The 17,231-nt window shown below is 41.6% G+C and overlaps 1 protein-coding gene across 1 annotated transcript in view; it reads right to left on the reverse strand.

Annotated features, from left to right (window-relative positions):
* Positions 1 to 17,231, reverse strand: part of LOC117044556 (protein eyes shut homolog) — a 150,365-nt gene that overhangs the window by 79,710 nt on the left and 53,424 nt on the right. The window contains exon 9 of the mRNA XM_033145374.1: positions 16,144 to 16,265. Coding sequence (XP_033001265.1) covers positions 16,144 to 16,265 — 122 coding nt within the window. The remainder of the gene's footprint in view (positions 1 to 16,143; positions 16,266 to 17,231) is intronic.

The following is a 17,231-nucleotide window of genomic DNA, read 5'->3' on the forward strand; positions in this document are numbered from 1 at the left end:
TGAAGGGATTTGGTGCATCAGCAGTGTACCTATGGGGGGGTGTGGATGGATGGACGGACAGAAGACTTCACCTCTCTATGTCAGAAGCTAGGTAATCCTATGGACTGAACCATGTAAGGACAGTCTGGAGTCCATTCTATAAGGGGTTAAAGTGGAGTGAATAGGGACAGAGGGAAGAGGAATTATTCTGGACTAATCCAACACTCCTGAATTTGCTTGCATATCGAATCACAATCTCCAGTCAGCTTGGCACACACTTTTCTAGATTTTGCAATGCAGCTCCAGTGCACAAAAAGTGCTCTGAAATGTGTCTCCTATGTAAAAGATGCACACAAACTGTGTGTTTTATGGATCAACACATCAAAAAGTGTATATTTTACGTTATGTTACAGAACGTGTACAATTTAATGAAGGTTTTGTGTATTCTATTAGGAGACAGAATTGGCCTGTGATGATCACCACCAGCAAGACTTAAACAGGATGAAATCCTGTCTACGATCCATTCCCTAAGACTGAACTCTTAAACTTCAGCGAAAACTTTCATGTTTGGAGGAATATCTTGGTAACACTAATTTTAGCTGACAGGACAATTAGAGCAGAAGATGTTTTCTATCAACGTATACATGGCTAGAAGAATGTGATACACAAACATATAAATGGCATGGCATCCAGTATAAAGAAAATGCAACCCATCATATACTGGAATGCATTATGTTTCTTAAATAGAAATAGGACCATAAATAGATGTCCGAACCCATCCAATCTTCTCTGCTATAATATATTAAATGAAAATGTAAAGTCCCCTAGCCAGACACATACATATTCAATTTTATTGTAATTGATACAATTTAAAAAAGAAAGAAAGGAAATTAGACTGTATTTTTTTCTTCGAGGACTACAGGAGTTAATGTGGTTTACTATTTTATACAAAATGGTTGCTTTGGTTTCCCACTCTTTCTCAAATGAAGGCAATTTAATGACTTTTCTGGTAATTGAAAATGTTTAAATTTGAACTGTATTTTTTGGTCTCAATGATGCCCACAAAAAATAACTGCTACTATCTGGGGTCTTTTCTCAAATTTGCAATGTCTCTCTTTAACCTCCCAGCTACTTGGCCCTTATTGTTGCAATTAAGTTTCAAGAAAGAAATCTCAGACTGCTAAATGGAAAAATCTGGCTGCTTCACCACATTTAACTTGGCTTCAGGCATGTACACAAACCTCTTTGATTTATTTCTGTTATACCTACCATTTCTGAAATACGGTTCGTGCTTCCTTTGTCAGATGAGCTGTGCTTTTCTTTTTTTTAAAAAACCCAACTGATGTTGCACTGATGTTCCATGCGTCTTCTAAACTACCATAATCACACCAATAAATGTCAGAAACATCAGCAGGAAATTGACAAGACGGGTCATCTACCAATAAACTACTCCTAAATGGTCCAAGCGTTAAACTTGTCATTTTCTCTGGGCACGAATATTATGTGCATCGTTACTTTTTCACTTCCTCTTCCCACTGCCTTTTTAGGCAGTTACATGGGATAGCTTTGTTCACAAATTACAAATCTAGAATTTTATAGATCTCTCCCTCTTTCCCATCTCCTTCTTTCCCACCCAGCTCAAGGTCATAACTTTCTCCCTTTCTATGGAGGCAGGTAATTGCTGTGCTTAACAATGAGGTATACTAATCCCAAAAGCTGTCATCTTCATTGGAAAGGTTTCAGAGCAAATTCCACAAACTGATTTTAAGTCTCCCCTCTTTCCAAAGCAACACTCTATATGGCACAGACAACCAAGGCAGTGTACTGGGGTAACCAGCTTGGTGTGTTGGCTAGGGGTGATTCAGTTTCAAAGTTGATTTGGTGCTTTCTAAAGCAGTGGCAGAGGAAGGGGGTGCAGTAGGTGCGACCCGCCCTGTGTGACATCCCGGGGGGGGGGGTGACACAGCTGCCCCACACCCCTGGGACACTTGCCGCAGACGGCGCTCCCCTGGGACCCTTGCATCATGGGTGGCGACCCCGCAGACAGCTAGCCCCGCCCCCACGGGCAGCTAGCCCCACCCCTGGGTGCACAGCATGCATGCCACTCCGGGTGCCAGAGCAGCTAGCTCCGCCTCTGTTCTAAATGAGACTGAGGAGCTTCATAGATTGCCTAATTTAACTCATATGTTGAGTCTGCCTCATTTCCCTGCTTCCCCGTTCACTATTGGGAAATAATAATAATAATAATAATAATAAGGTATTACTGTTTATGTTTGACAGAAGTGGGTGAAATTTGTAAGCATACTAGGTCCTCCAGAGCAAATAAAGCCTGCCAAATTAAATAGGTCAGGGACCTTTTTTACTGGACACTTCTAAAATGTTATCTTTTAAAAATGTTGCTTAATTGCATGAAATTTCCAAGCATCAAATTCTGAGGGATGAGAATTGTTGAAGTTCTTATACTTGCTGCAGAAGTTTTTCTGCAAAAGGCAGAATCTGAAGTTTTGGACTGAGTAAAATAGGAATACTTCACGCCCCTGCCCTTGGTGTTTTGTGGATCATCGGAATGAAAACTACATACCAAGAGAGGTGACCCTGCCTAAGAAACCTGCCAAATTTCAGATGCATAGGTCCAAGGGCTTACAAATTTGATCTGTTCAAATCCTCACAAAGTTTACTGAGTAACTCAGGGCCAATCCAAACTGATCTAAACCGACCTTTCCTGTGAAGTTGGAGAACTGCTTACACTTACTTCCCTGTGCTCTTTGGCTCATGTAACTGGTTTCACAATTCCTTGGTTCCTGGCTACTGTATATAATTCAAGCATAACTACTAGGTATCTGCATTACACATAAAACATCAATTTCCCTCCCTGCCTAACAAAGATATTCCCCGAGGAAGGAAATCAACCTTCACTGCAAAGTGAGATGTTTGTCAAGCAAGAGAGTTTTCCTGGGTAACAAATTCATTCAGTAGCAAAACATATGTCCTTGCTTAAATACAAGCTAAATTAGTCCTTACTGCGCTAACTGAAACACCTGCAGGATTGGCATGAAAGGAGCTCTGACAAACTAATGCCTCTTCAGAGCTGAAAATAACTTCTCCAAAGAACTGCCAGATGTCTTACACTTACAAGGAATTCTTCACTTTGAAGAAACTCACCTCTGCAGAGGTTAATACATGCCATCTATTTCAAGACTTTGCAGGTAATCTACACACACATGCATATAGAGCTCCATTGCTTCCCCATCCCAGATGTTGTACTGTATATTGATATCTGGTGGTTAGTGTATGGAAGTAAATAGGGAAGATAAAGGGTCACTACAGCAGAGAGAAGCCTCCTCCCCAATTCAGCACTAGGAAGCTGGGCACTTAGGAGTTGCAAGATTTCCCCTTCTTATTTAATATCACTAGGACTATTACTAACAGCTTGTTCACCCTTCTGCTTGTCCCGTACCTAGAAATCATGGGTCCGAGTGGTTTTGCCTTTGCCCCACCACTTTTCCCTGAAAAGCCTGCTCTTTAGTGCTAAATTGGAACAAATGGCAACCCACAGAAAACCTGGTTGCCGTTCGCTCCTGTTCAGTGGTAAAAATAAACAAAACTAAACAAAGCAAACTGCTTGGACATAGAGCTTTAAAGCCCAGAGCTGTGCCCAGAAATGCAGCACAAAGGGAAGTTTTGTGTCCTAAAAGGTAAATTGAGCTATTTCTTGATGGATCCATCTCAAATTTGGTTACTTATAATGCTCGACGTGTAGCTACTGTATGCCAAATTTTGGGAAGTTGGAGAAATCATCTCCATTCTGTTAAGTTTTGCAGCATTCATGCTTTACAATGGTACAATGAAGTTTGACCTATCCACTTCAACTATACAGGCGCTATTGTGACTGCATAAAATTTTCTTTGATCAATAGAATGCTGCTGAGCAGTGCATTGGTAGACAGAGGGTGTCTGCTTATGCATGCCGAGGCTCAAAAGAAGCAATTTTTTCCTATATAGCACGAAATGCTTTCAAGTACTGTACTCGCTCTTTACCTCATAATATACATAATGTGTGTACAGTCTCTTAAAAAGCTAATACACAGGAAGAAACTCTTCAGCATATTGTAAGCAGAGAAGTCATGAGATAATGGAGCGCACTGAAGCATCTTGCTGTTTTGATATTTTATTAAACACACAGAGAGACCATTTGTTTGCAGATAAGAAGAGGGAGTGGCGAAGCCAGGATTGCTTGTGATTTCCATCATCTATTGGGTTTATTAATAAATAAAACCCAGTAGATGACAATGATATTTCAGGGAAATGAACCAGACCCAAATTCAATAATCTGTTAATTGTTCTTTCCCACTGCACAAACACACGGAGAGAGAGAGCTGGGGGGGGGGCGAGGGAGGGAGGGAGAGAGAGAGAGAGAGAGAGAGAGAGAGAGAGAGAGAAGCCAGAACAGAGGCATAAAGAATGATGGAAGTTATTTGTAAATGATTTCATCTCATGGTGTCTTTGCACTAGTGCATGGGTAGGCAAACTAAGACCCGGGGGCCAGATCCGGCCCAATCGCCTTCTAAATCCAGCCCGCAGATGGTCTGGGAATCAGCGTGTTTTTACATGAGTAGAATGTGTCCTTTTATTTAAAATGAATCTCTGGGTTATTTGTGTAGCATAGGAATTCATTCACCCCCCCAAAAAAAATATAGTCCGCCCCCCCCACAAGGTCTGAGGGACAGTGGACCAGCCCCCTGCTGAAAAAGGTTGCTGACCCCTGCACTAGTCACATAAGACAAGGCTCCTGACAGTAGCAATGCCAAAATTCAGTGCCCCCTGCCTTTTGCCTTCCATTCTACATCATAGTTGTGGCACCCCCTGCAGCGCCACACCCAGTGCGACCGAATCAGTTGCACTCCCCTAAATCTGCCTCTGCTCCTGTCCTTTGTGGATTTCCCCTACTTACTGCAGCCCTCTCTGCCATGTGCCATGCTGTTCCAGAGGAACATCAAATCCTCAGGAGTGGGTATTCTGGGAGCATTGGCGGGTGTGTGTGTGTGTGTGTGTGTGTGTGTGTGTGTGCGCAGTGGGGAGAGAGGATTAGTGACTGGTTGTAAATCACTTACAAAACAATCCTAATTGAGGTGAAGTGGGGGGCAGACCAGATTTTTCCCCCACTACGCCCAGAGCCCTGATCACTCCTGCCTGCCAAGGTAGAATGTGTTTTCCTTTGTTTTACTTACGTTGCACTGCCAGCTCCAGGCTGCCACAGTACTCTTCAGGAACTAGACTGACTTAGGATTCAGCAGATCCATCCCTAACTCTGCTTTGTCCCCCCCCCCAAGTGCCCCATTTTGTGACCTTATTTTAGCCGTCACCAGTGGTAGCATGCACTGTGAGTCTCATTTCATGGGTGCAGAGGAGGCCTCCACTAGCCACGCCACTAGCAGAGAGACAATTCCTTCAAATACTAATCTTCACCAGTGGTTAAGATTGCTCTGTCCATGCCCTTAATGTTTGCAAAATGGCTTAAATGGCTATAAGGCTTAATAGTTCAGAAAGAATTAAGATTAACAATTTTTTCCAGCATATAACAGGTCTTGCCATGAAGCCAGTTTGAGTGCCAACTCAAATGGTCATCTTTGTGGCTTCATGTATATAAATATACTGAGTACAGAGTCCAAAGTTTTGATATTAGGAAAGTTCTATTGTCCACCTGAGGATGTGATTACTTAAAAAAACAAACAAAAAAACCCAGCTGCCCTCCTTGTAGTGAAGTGTGTGTGTAAGCCAGTACACAGTTGGTTGCACTTTAGATCCTTTGTGGATGTATTAGGTGGAGTGATACTTTGTAGACGTTGTGATTTATTTATTTTTGCCAGAGCAATGCTAATGTCAAAGGTGGCCTAAAGTTCAGTTCTAAGCAAAAATAAAAGTTTCCAGCATCACATTCCTTTATCAAAACTACACAGAAAAAAACCTCATTCTTCATACTGAATAAAGCAAGAAAAGGAACACAATTCCGTAATAGAGCCATAAACCTAAAATGCTGTCCAGGTAAATTTGCCCTATTGTCCGTATAGTTAAAGCTACAGTTTTCCCAGTAGTGATGTATGGAAGTGAGAGCTGGACCATAAAGAAGGCTGATCGCCAAAGAATTGATGCTTTTGAATTATGGTGCTGGAGGAGACTCTTGAGAGTCCCATGGACTGCAAGAAGATCAAACCTATCCATTCTGAAGGAAATCAGCCCTGAGTGCTCACTGGAAGGACAGATCCTGAAGCTGAGGCTCCAATACTTTGGCCACCTCATGAGAAGAGAAGACTCCCTGGAAAAGACCCTGATGTTGGGAAAGATGGAGGGCACAAGGAGAAGGGGATGACAGAGGACAAGATGGTTGGACAGTGTTCTCGAAGCTACTAACGTATGTTTGACCAAACTGCGGGAGGCAGTGAAAGACAGGAGTGCCTAGCATGCTCTGGTCCATGGGGTCACGAAGAGTCGGACACAAATAATTGACTAAACAACAACAACAACAACAACAACAAAATTATTGTAGCCAACTCCAGAATAGAGCTAATAGTCAGCAGATATGGCTGTCTGATACCACTAGAGCACAGTTCCATGCATGCCCACTTGGAAACAAGTTCCATTGTTCAGTGGAGGTTACTCCTTAGCAAGCGTGAAGCATTCCAGCCTACAATAATTTACTTAAATGGGTCAATACTGGCTTATACACTTAGCCCTTCTTGTGCGCTTGCAGGTGGAATCATGAAAAAGCCAAGATTGTGTTCAGTAAGCTAGTAGCACCTCCAAGTGCGAGATGAATCGATGCATGAATGGGGGTCTCTTTTTGGGGTTTGCAGATCTTGTGGAAATTATGACCACTGCATGCATGTTCTCCCACAGGGAGGTTCCAGTTCAACAACTGGTGCTTCCTCATGATTCAAACTGGGTTGCAAGCCCACCAGTAGACTTGCTTGATCCCATAGGAAATTCTCTGGCAACAATCAGGTCAGCAGTTATATAATCTGGTCTCTCTCAGTGTTGCTTTCTTTGTCATTTGGACGAAGGGGTTGAAAGAAGTCTCTGAAATGTTACCTTCACTTGATACTCCTGAGAACCATGCCAAGGAATTTGATATTGCTTTATCACTGATGCAAAGCAATTCTGGTTTGCTTGATGTGTGCAGGATGGTTCTGATGCTGCCTCAGAGGACATGCCTCTGTCTGTGGAACCACAGTTAGTCCCTGAGCCTATTAGCAGAGGTCTGTCAATATTCATTTTCTATGCCCAAATCTCTACTCCCAGCAACGTTCCAGGTGCATGCTCACCTGTTCAAACAGCCTAACTGGAACCCTACAGCAGGGAGCAATTTGGGCAAAGAAAAATGACCTAGACAGGCAAACTGTGTTAATATGCTCAGGGAATAGCAATTGTTTACTATGACTCAACAAGCAGAGGATCGGTCTGCAAACAACACACCTGAAACCTTAAAGAAGGGAAAGCAACTGCCTGGGGGTGGGGGAGTGCTAAGCCAAGAACAGGGAGTTAAGATAAGAAAGGAGCTAGTGTGCACTACCCACCTAGAACATGTTGACATGGCAGGGAACCGTCCTTGGTTAGAGCTGTGTCTGAGACAGAATGGAACAAGTCTAAGAAGTGCAGATACTAGATAGATCATGTTAGATGTCTATTCTTACTCTGAATCTTTATGATTAAACTTGGATCATAAGTACCATCTCGACAGGTGCCCATTTGGTCAATGTAACAGGCACTCGGGAAAGATGCAGCTGGCTGTAGTAAATATGGCAGGTGGTAACAGATGATGTAATCATTACAAGTTAATTCAGTAAAACGAACACCAAGACCTCACAGTGCAAACTGTGTGTCCTATTTGACAGTACCTCATTCTGCAAAAATCAAGGCAACTTTGGTTGGTTGGTTGGTAGGTAGGTAAGAAAATAATTTTTAAAATCCATCAAGCTCTTAAGATTTTCATTTTCTAAAATGTAAGCAGGGCCATGGCCTATAGACCAATTAGATTTAGAATGGTTATTTTGTTTTAGTTATCCTGGCCAAAGCCTGCAGGAAGGATAAGCATGATTCCTACTCCAGTGTGGAATATGCTGGCTGTAATTCCCTCCCTCATTAATCAGTCTCGATGTTCAGATTTTGTGGTGGTATACCAGTGGTCTGGAATTTTCTCCATATGTTCAGCTGGGTTAGTGCCTACTGAAAAATCACTGGCCCATTTAACAGAATCAGGGAAAAGATGCCAAGTGACTGGGAGATGCTTAACAAAACATTGGCTGCTTGACAACACCACATTGTCTGCTTACTGCTTCCTGAGGAAGAAATTGAGAATAAATGAAACTCTCTACAAATTAGTTCTTCAGGGGAACAGGGGTGCCTCTGCCAGGTAAGAAAAAGAAAGTGCACATAAATTGATTCCTGCTCACAATCTATCCCTTGTGATTCCTCTCTGCAGTCTTTCCTTGCATGGAGAGATAACACATCTGGAATTCAAACATATTTTGACAGAGAGAGAGAGAGAGAGAGAGAGAGAGAGAGAGAGAGAGAGAGAGAGAGCGCTTTGGGAGTATTGCCATGTGGCTTCACGAGTGTCAAACCTGGTTCATGATTTTAATGTTGCATTTAGTTTAAAGCATGAGGAACAATGCTCCCTCCCCCCAGCCTATAAAGAAATCTGGTTAGGATGTATTGTCAATGTGTTAATCCTTATCGGTGCAGTAGGGCTGTGGCTTTGAGACTCCTGCAGAGCAGGTTGTGAAGCCAGAACCAGGCTGTGAAAGCCTTTTGCTTACATGGACACTGTTGTTTCACCAAAATAAAAGCTTTGGACTAGAAAAAGATGAGGAGAAGGCAAATGACTTTTTATTCTGGACTGAAACCTGGCAACAGATATTTTTCCTTGCTGATAGTCAGTGGAAAATCACATCAGCCATAGAATAATCTGAACAATGTCCTTCCAGTTGGGGATGGGGAAATCTGGCAATTTTGGTTTCTCGCCCCCACCACCCTATCAGTTCTCCATCTTTCTGCATCAGTTTGTGAACTTTCCCCTCATGAATATTTGTCAACACTTCATTGCATCCCCCCCCCCCGGTAATCTAGACATTTTATAATGCAGTCTTGACCAATACAATGCATTTTTCTTTGTTATTTTATTCATATATACATTTCTGTGCACTCTCTCCTAGTATATGCAGTTTTGTATATGTTATTAAAACACGGCAACATCTAGTTGATTTAGCAAAAATAAAAATCTAAACTATCCTTCCGAAATCTCTGTAATTTAAGCCACAGCCACCATATATGAAATAATTACTTCTCTCACACTTGTTTTTATTGTGTTCTCAATCAAACTAATTTGTATTCAGCCTAAAACAATGCATACTAGTGCTTCAACTGAGGATAAAAATAAATAAATAAATAAATAAATAAAAACTAACTAACCTCATATTTACCCAGCACATCCATTGCATGTGTGAGGAGCGGGAGTGGCGGTAACAAAGAAGCTGCTATTGCATACTGCTAATTGACCTAGGAAAGGAGAAGCACAGCTGGGAAGCTGAGTGCTGAGGAAACAACTTTCAGCTCATTGACATGCCTCACCCATGTAAGGATAAAATAACCACAGGCAGCCAGCAGTGGTGGTTCCAAAGTCATAGCAACACACACACACACACACACACACACAGAGAGAGAGAGAGAGGGGGGGAGGGAGGGAGAGACTGGAGGAAAGTAACAAGAGGGAAGGACCACTGTGTGGGCTTTGAAGCACTGATAACTAGGAAGATAAGAAGCTTGTGCAAGGGGGTGAGGGGCCATTGGCAGAAACAGCTAGTAAAGAGGACCAGTAAGGCTGGAAGTTAGAGATGCAGGCCTACTGGCTGAGCTCTATTAAGAAAGTTTGGGAGATGGTACAGAAAGAGGAAACTTAGAAGCTGGGCAAGGAAAGGAGCGGAAGGGAGAGAACATTATGCAACAAAGCTTTAGTTGGTCTGGACTTCCTCGGTGAGAGGGAACAAAGGCAGAAGTTTGAAGTCTCTCTGGTGTTCATTACACCCGTGGCAGGCCATAGACTAAACAAGAGAGCCACATGATGAGAAAGAATTCTAGCAGCAGAATCTGAAGAGTTCATTAGCTCCAGTGTTGAGAGAGGTTGGGTTTCTGAGAACTTGTAGGGCACACAGCAGAGGAAGCCTCACAACACATCAGTCCACGTTTATGTTTTGCCCTGGAAACATATTTCAGTCCACCAGAATGTGCCACATTGCTGAATAGGTATGACTGTTTTAACAGAGATAGTAACTTGGACTAAACCACCAAGAGAGTAGAATTTTCTCTTCTATTATTTATGACCAATTTGATGTATGGGATGCTGCAGTTTGAGAAGAGGGTAAAGTTTCAAGGCTCCCATCTGATTTTCCTCTTATTTTCCCTGTTATTCTGTCATCTATTAGATTTCTATGTGCATTTTATGCAATTTCTTTTTCCATTTATCGCACAGTTTGCTATAGAATAAAATATCATCACTATAACTAATAAATCAGAAAAACACTATTTTGGATGTCACAGAAAATGTGTTCCAATGTTAGTCTTAAGAGCCTATGGATCCTTTTGCTTCAGTTTAGATGGGTGAAATAAATCCATAGTACTGAGTAAGATAAAGGCACCTTGAGGCATTACTATTCAACAACTCACCAGCACCAAGTCTTCAAAAACAGCTCTTGCTACAAAAATGAACTACATGAGATAAATTTCAAAGAGCTGTGCAATTTCTCAGGGATTTCTGGGAGTCACATGGCTGAAACTGAACACCATTTTTTTTAAAAAAAATTGCAGCATACATATGTAATATGTCAGATGCAAGGAGTGCAGGCTAGGAAACAGGAACTTGGTTACTGGTGTTTTTAGCACTAAGTGATTTCCGTGGAAGAATGAAGGAAAAAATTGTGACCTTGCTACAATGACAAAACAATCACTTATGAGCTTCCATCACATATATACTCAGTCTAAGCAATAATCCCACCCACAGTGGCTCACACTAGGGAGAGGAAAATGGTAGAATGGGCACTCAGTCTGGCACATTATTCCAGCATTTAGGGGCTAAATTCTTTCATTCCCATTGCCCTCCACAAGATGGAGGAAAACTGGCTCTCCCCATCAATTGCTCTCTTGACTTGGTCATCTTATCTCCTTTTGGTTTTGCTTCACCTAGTCAGGATTTTATCTCTCAGCAATTTCTTTTTTCAGTGAGGATATTAATAAACATAGCAAAGTCAGCCTGTGTCATATAGTGTTTTGTCACAGGATGATGTAGTAGCTTGCTTTGGTGACCACTCCTCTATTTTCCAGATGAAAGTACTACATCCCTTTAATCTGCTCTCATACTTCAGCTATGGCATTGCCTTAATCCATCATATTGACAGTACAAGTGAACACCATGCACTTCACATACATACAAGATGCCATAAATTGTTTTAAAAGGCATTAGACAAATGGTTCTTACTGCTGCAAAAATAACACCACTGCACTGGTTCACCATTGCCCCCTTTATAGGAAACACAGGTGGGCAGACTGATCTCAGTGGCATCGATCTTCTTCCTTCCAGTCAGGTTTTAGTATCCCTACAGAGCATAAAGACAATGGGCCATGTATATCCTTGATGAATGATTTCGGAACAATGGTTCAGCTACAATCCTACAAGCCTCTTTTAGAAGCAAGACTAGTTGAACAGCCTGTCTTACTTTGAGTAAATTTACAAAGGATTTGGTTGCTGGAAAACCATTTTTATTTTCATACCTGTTGACAAAATTTTACATTTATGTAAGTGTACAGGAGAAAGGCAAGGAGAGCAATTCCAAAATATTTCCTCCCCCCTCCCCATGGAAGGATCCTATGCATGTAAAACAAATAAACTGAGCATTAACTCATCCCTTTCTCAGCAGAGTGCACTACTGGACTCTCCCAACATCACATTCTGTTTTATCTCTTATGTATTATAAATAGCAGGTGACAGCAGATAAATCTTGCTAGCTGAGGACCACCACTGTTACAATCACAAAGTTGGACTGTGCCAAAAGGCATTAAGCACAGCCCTCACTGCAAGGCAACACACCAGCACTCTGTTGCTCAATCCAGAGGATTGTTTCAATTTGTATGCCACATCAATTTGTTTCCCACAAAACATGTGTAAGTTTTGTGCTCTTGACGATGCTATGGGTACCAGATACTAATATGTGCTCAGTGAAGAGTGCTGCCCTATTTGCACACTGGGTTTCCAACACTGGAATGTGAACCCTGATGGATCAGCAAAACTTGCCTAAACCACTTTTAAAGCTATATAAGGCAGCAGTTATCACCACATCTATGGCAGCAAATTTTGTAAGTTAATGATTCTCTGTGTGAAGAGCTTTATTTTATCTGCCCTGAATTCATTGCCAATCAATTTTATTGAGAGGCCTTGAGTTCTTTTGTTATGAGAAAGGAAGAATATTGTCGCCTTCGCTCCCAATCACTCAGTGGGGTGATATCATTTCAGGTGAGGTCCCATCCTTCTCCTGTTCAAAAGTATGAATATACTTCCCTATGCCAACAAGAAATGCATTACATAACACATGCAATAGTTGCTTTTGCCCTCACGGCTGAAACATCATATTGGTGGCTGCTTATTATTGATTAAGCAGTACCAAGACACCCCATTTGCCTTCAGTCAGGCTGTCTGGCTAAGAGTGAAAATGACCATTATTGGTCCCCAGTCCCCAGACCTTATATTGTGAACTGTTGAATTTAAGATCTGTTGCTTTAGTTCATAAGGACAAGCTGTTAATCCTGCATGGCTTCCTAGTTGGTTTCCTCATTGTTAATGCTCTTAGCAGTGTCATTCTCAGATTTATTCTCTTTATCACATTCTTCCACCCCTCTTTAAGGTCACCAAGGAAAGTACTGAACAAAACCGAGCCCACAAAGAATCCCCAAGAGTTTGAAAGGTTGCCTTTTATCACAATGTTTCACCTTCCATTAGTTCATTACTGATTTTATGGTGTATGTAGCGGTACCAAATATGAGCAATGCAATTCATTCTAGTGTTTAAGCATGTGATCTTATACTCACTTACTTAGAAGGAAGCAACACTGAACTCAAAGGGACTTACTGCTCAGGATTCAGTTACAGGTAGGTAGCCACGTGTTGGTCTGCCGTAGTCAAAACAAAATAAAAAAATTAAAAAAATCCTTCCTGTAGCACCTTAGAGACCAACTAAGTTTGTTGCATGCACACGAAAGCTCATACCAAGAACAAACTTAGTTGGTCTCTAAGGTGCTACTGGAAGGATTTTTTTATTTTTACTTCTCACGAGATATGGATAGGGCTGCACTATAAATGCCAGATCTAGGAGAAGGCTTTTGTCTTGATATTTATTTGCATTTATAATTACGATTGAATTGCACATCTAGGAAAGTCAAAATACCCAACAAAGGATATATCTGACAAAAAGAAAACAATTAAATGCTCTTTGTCCATAACAGTTATTTTTAAAGTGATTATAGTGCACAATGATGTTATGCTACACAAAAAGAAAAGAAAAAAAACAGCATTATTAGGTCAAAAGCCAACCAAAAGCATCATAAATGGCATACTTCAAATAAAGCTGAACCATGTGTGTTTTTTGTTTGTTTGTTTGTTTCTATTTCTATATTGAAAAAAATGCTCTGAGGGGAGGGTGTTCTTATGTTTCTCGCCCCCCCCCCCCTCTGGCCCAGCTTTCTCGGGAATGATGACCCAGTGGGGATTTTATTGATCTTCTAACTATGTCACAGTCCATTTAAAACAAAATGGTATATGTTTTTGACAGAGGAATATGATATATTACTGTAGAAAGAGAACGGATAGACTTGAGTGATGGCAAGAAAACAACAACAAAAAGCCTCTCAGGACACATGAAGAAAACAAATCTAAGATATGATGCTGTAAATGGAAGTGAATTAGGCTTTTTATGGCAAGATTTAGCTGTAGAAGAAAACAGAGATTGTGAGCACAGGGAGAAGCAAGCACCATTCATGCAAGTAATTTCCCCCTGTTCTTTTTTTTTTTTTTTGTAGATTCTCACCAGGATACTGTTCCCAAGAGAGGAGAAAGATAAATCATGTAAGCATCATTTGGTGATTTTTGGCATAAATCAAAGTCTAAGGCTGCATTTCCCAGTGTGATATCAGCAGGTGCCGCAGTGCCTGTGGACATTTCCCTTGGCACCCAGAAGGGTTCCTACCCCCACCAATATATATTTTTTAAAACCCGATATGTATTTTCCCATGGGGTGGCTCGATGCCTTAAGCTTCCCACCATCTACATTTCCCCGGAAAACCTCTAGGTACCATGTGGGCTCAGAGCCAGGGTTAAAAGTCCCTGATCACGATCCGGCAACAGCAGTTTGAGCGGGGAACGCCTGGCCTGCGAGCGTGGCCTGCAGACTCCACTTGCTGGCCGGGACATTGGATTGTAGCCTGCCTGCAAACTGACCAGTCACAGGAAGGCTTTGGCAAAGGACCTCCCTGGGAGGCAGGAACAACTGAGCCAGCAGGCAACACTACGGTAAGCTCCCGGGGAATAAATTGAGGCCTGCTCAGGCCTCCTATCCCTAGTTTGTTGTTAAATCTCCCACCTTCCCTGCCCGAAATAAGTATTAACCAAATTTCCTGAAACACAACCACCCTTTCTTTACTCCCTGTCAGCCTCTCCCCAACCCGTCCAAATGGCAAGACTCTTCAACCCCAGATCTAACCACAGGCACACATCTCTACTTGTTTAAAAATGACCCCCATTTTGAGCTGCAAAGTAGGTAACAGATTCAGGTAGGTAGCCGTGTTGGTCTGATGCAATTGAGATATATATATATATATATATATATATATATATATATATATATATATATATATATTTGTCCAGTAGCATCTTAGAGACCAACTAAGTTTGTTCTGGGTAAGTAAGTTTGTTCTGGGTAAGTAAGCCATCAGACAATTCCATAATTAGAAGTAGCAACCCCTCACCCACCCAACCACCCAAAAAGAGCCACAAACATCAGGATGATTAGTTTTTTATGCATTTAACAATTATTTTTATTATTTATTTTTTTATTAATTTTCTTTTCTCAAAACAAATATCATTGGATATTTGGTATCTGAAGAAGTGTGAATGCACACGAAAGCTCATACCAAGAACAAACTCAGTTGGTCTCTAAGGTGCTACTGGAAAGAATTTTCTATTTTGTTTCGACTATAGCAGACCAACACGGCTACCCACCTGTATCCAATATCATTGTTAAACATACATTTTCCAATTTTTCCCCTCCCTGTTGACTTCCCTCAGCTACCATTTCTGGTTTATTACATCAAATGATACATTCTGCTGTTTATATACAGCGCATTTAACAATTAGAATCAATGACAAGCCATATTTTCATATCTATTTCCCAATACTGGTGGGTTTTAAATATTGTAATCCTATGCATATTTACACAAGCTGCACTGCATTCAGTGGAACACACATCTAGGTAAGACATCAAACAACTGCAGCCGTACATTATATTGCAAACTGGTTTTCTTCTAGCTGCATCAAAGCTAGAACATGCATCGCAGTGGGGGTGGAGGGCCTCAATGGAGCAGCCCAAATGTGACCCATCTCATCTCTCTCTCTCTGGACTCTTCCCAGGACACACACTCTCCCCATCCACAACCCTGATCTACAGACCACACTAGACCTGCTTCGCATCATTCTTGACTGTTTTAACCTGGCTGGAGTATGTCCTTCTTGGATGTAAAATAGGGATGTGAGAGCTTGTGTAGAAACTTACCTACTGTACATTGGTAAAAATCCACATTAATTGCTCCACTCACCCCACTCACCAATGAAATGTGCCCCTCCCATCCCTGTCTCCAGAAAGTTGCCCAGAAGTGAATGTGGCCGCTGCACTGAAAACAAGTTCTCTGCCCCTGAAGTACAAGTATGAAAAAGTGTTTTGTTTCCTGTCCTCTTGGAAGGCTACGCAGAAAGGGAGTCTGGTTTTTTTTTTGTACATGCACATACAACAGGTCACCATAGCACATTCCTCCCCATTCCGCCAAAAGCGAAAATGAAATGCTTACTGTGTACTAACCAAATGGAGATCCACACAGGTAGAATTGTGTTTGCATGCGTTAACGAGGCAGTCATCAATATCTTGGTCACACTTTTGTCCGGCGTACCCAGGGTTGCACAAGCAGTAGAACCCATCAACAACTGCAGTGTTTGAAGGGGGAAGCAGGTCAATCACATTTTGTACCAAGTTAGATTGTAACTGGAACTGCGAAACACTTAAATAAAGATAGCACATAAATCCTAGAAATGCAGTCCTATTTTCTCCAGAAATATAAAGGGCAATTGAAATGGAAAGAGAGAACAAGCAAGGGGCGGGGATTGAAACAGTATTGTGTAATCATCACTGAAATGAAAAGAAGGTATGTCATACACAGGCAGGAAATCTAACCATGGGGAAACTGGATTTCTGATACAGGAGAGAATGACATCAGCAGCCATTCATGACAATTAAGTAACCCACCTAATTTGAGAAGAGGGTACACTCGCGTGCTCCTCCCCATCTCCAGCATTAGGGCCATCAGGTGTAAAAGCAATTTAGCTCCACACCAGTTATGTTCCCAAATGCTCTCAACTTTTACCCACCCCCCATATGAATTAACTGCTCTTATCCATTCTGGGTATGAGCTTTCGTGTGCATGCACACTTCTTCAGATACAGTGGGAGGGTGGGGTGGGGTTTTTTCCTCAGAAGGGTAGTAGGAGATGGGTGATTGGCTCAATGGGTATGATAAACCTGTTGATGAATGTTAATGACTGTCATCTGCATACTATCCCTTGCTTTTTCCTGTAGGACTAATTGCAGTCGTTAACAGTCGTCAACAGATTTACCATACTCATTGAGTCAATCACCCATCTCCTACTACCCTTCTGAGAAAAACCCCACCCTTTTAATTTTATTTATTTATTTTGACTGCATCAGACCAACACCTGAATCTAGTATCTTGACCGGGAATCACAGAGTAGAGAGCATCTACCGTGATGTTCTGAACCCAACACAGTAGCCAATTCCTACATGGCCCCAACTGACTTAACAACAGGGCAGATTTCAACACAGTGCTAATATAAAGCTAACATAAAGCTAACACAAATTGCTTTAGAGAACATGATG

Source organism: Lacerta agilis, chromosome 3 (assembly GCF_009819535.1).
Source record: "Lacerta agilis isolate rLacAgi1 chromosome 3, rLacAgi1.pri, whole genome shotgun sequence".
Taxonomy (NCBI): Eukaryota; Metazoa; Chordata; class Lepidosauria; order Squamata; family Lacertidae; genus Lacerta; species Lacerta agilis.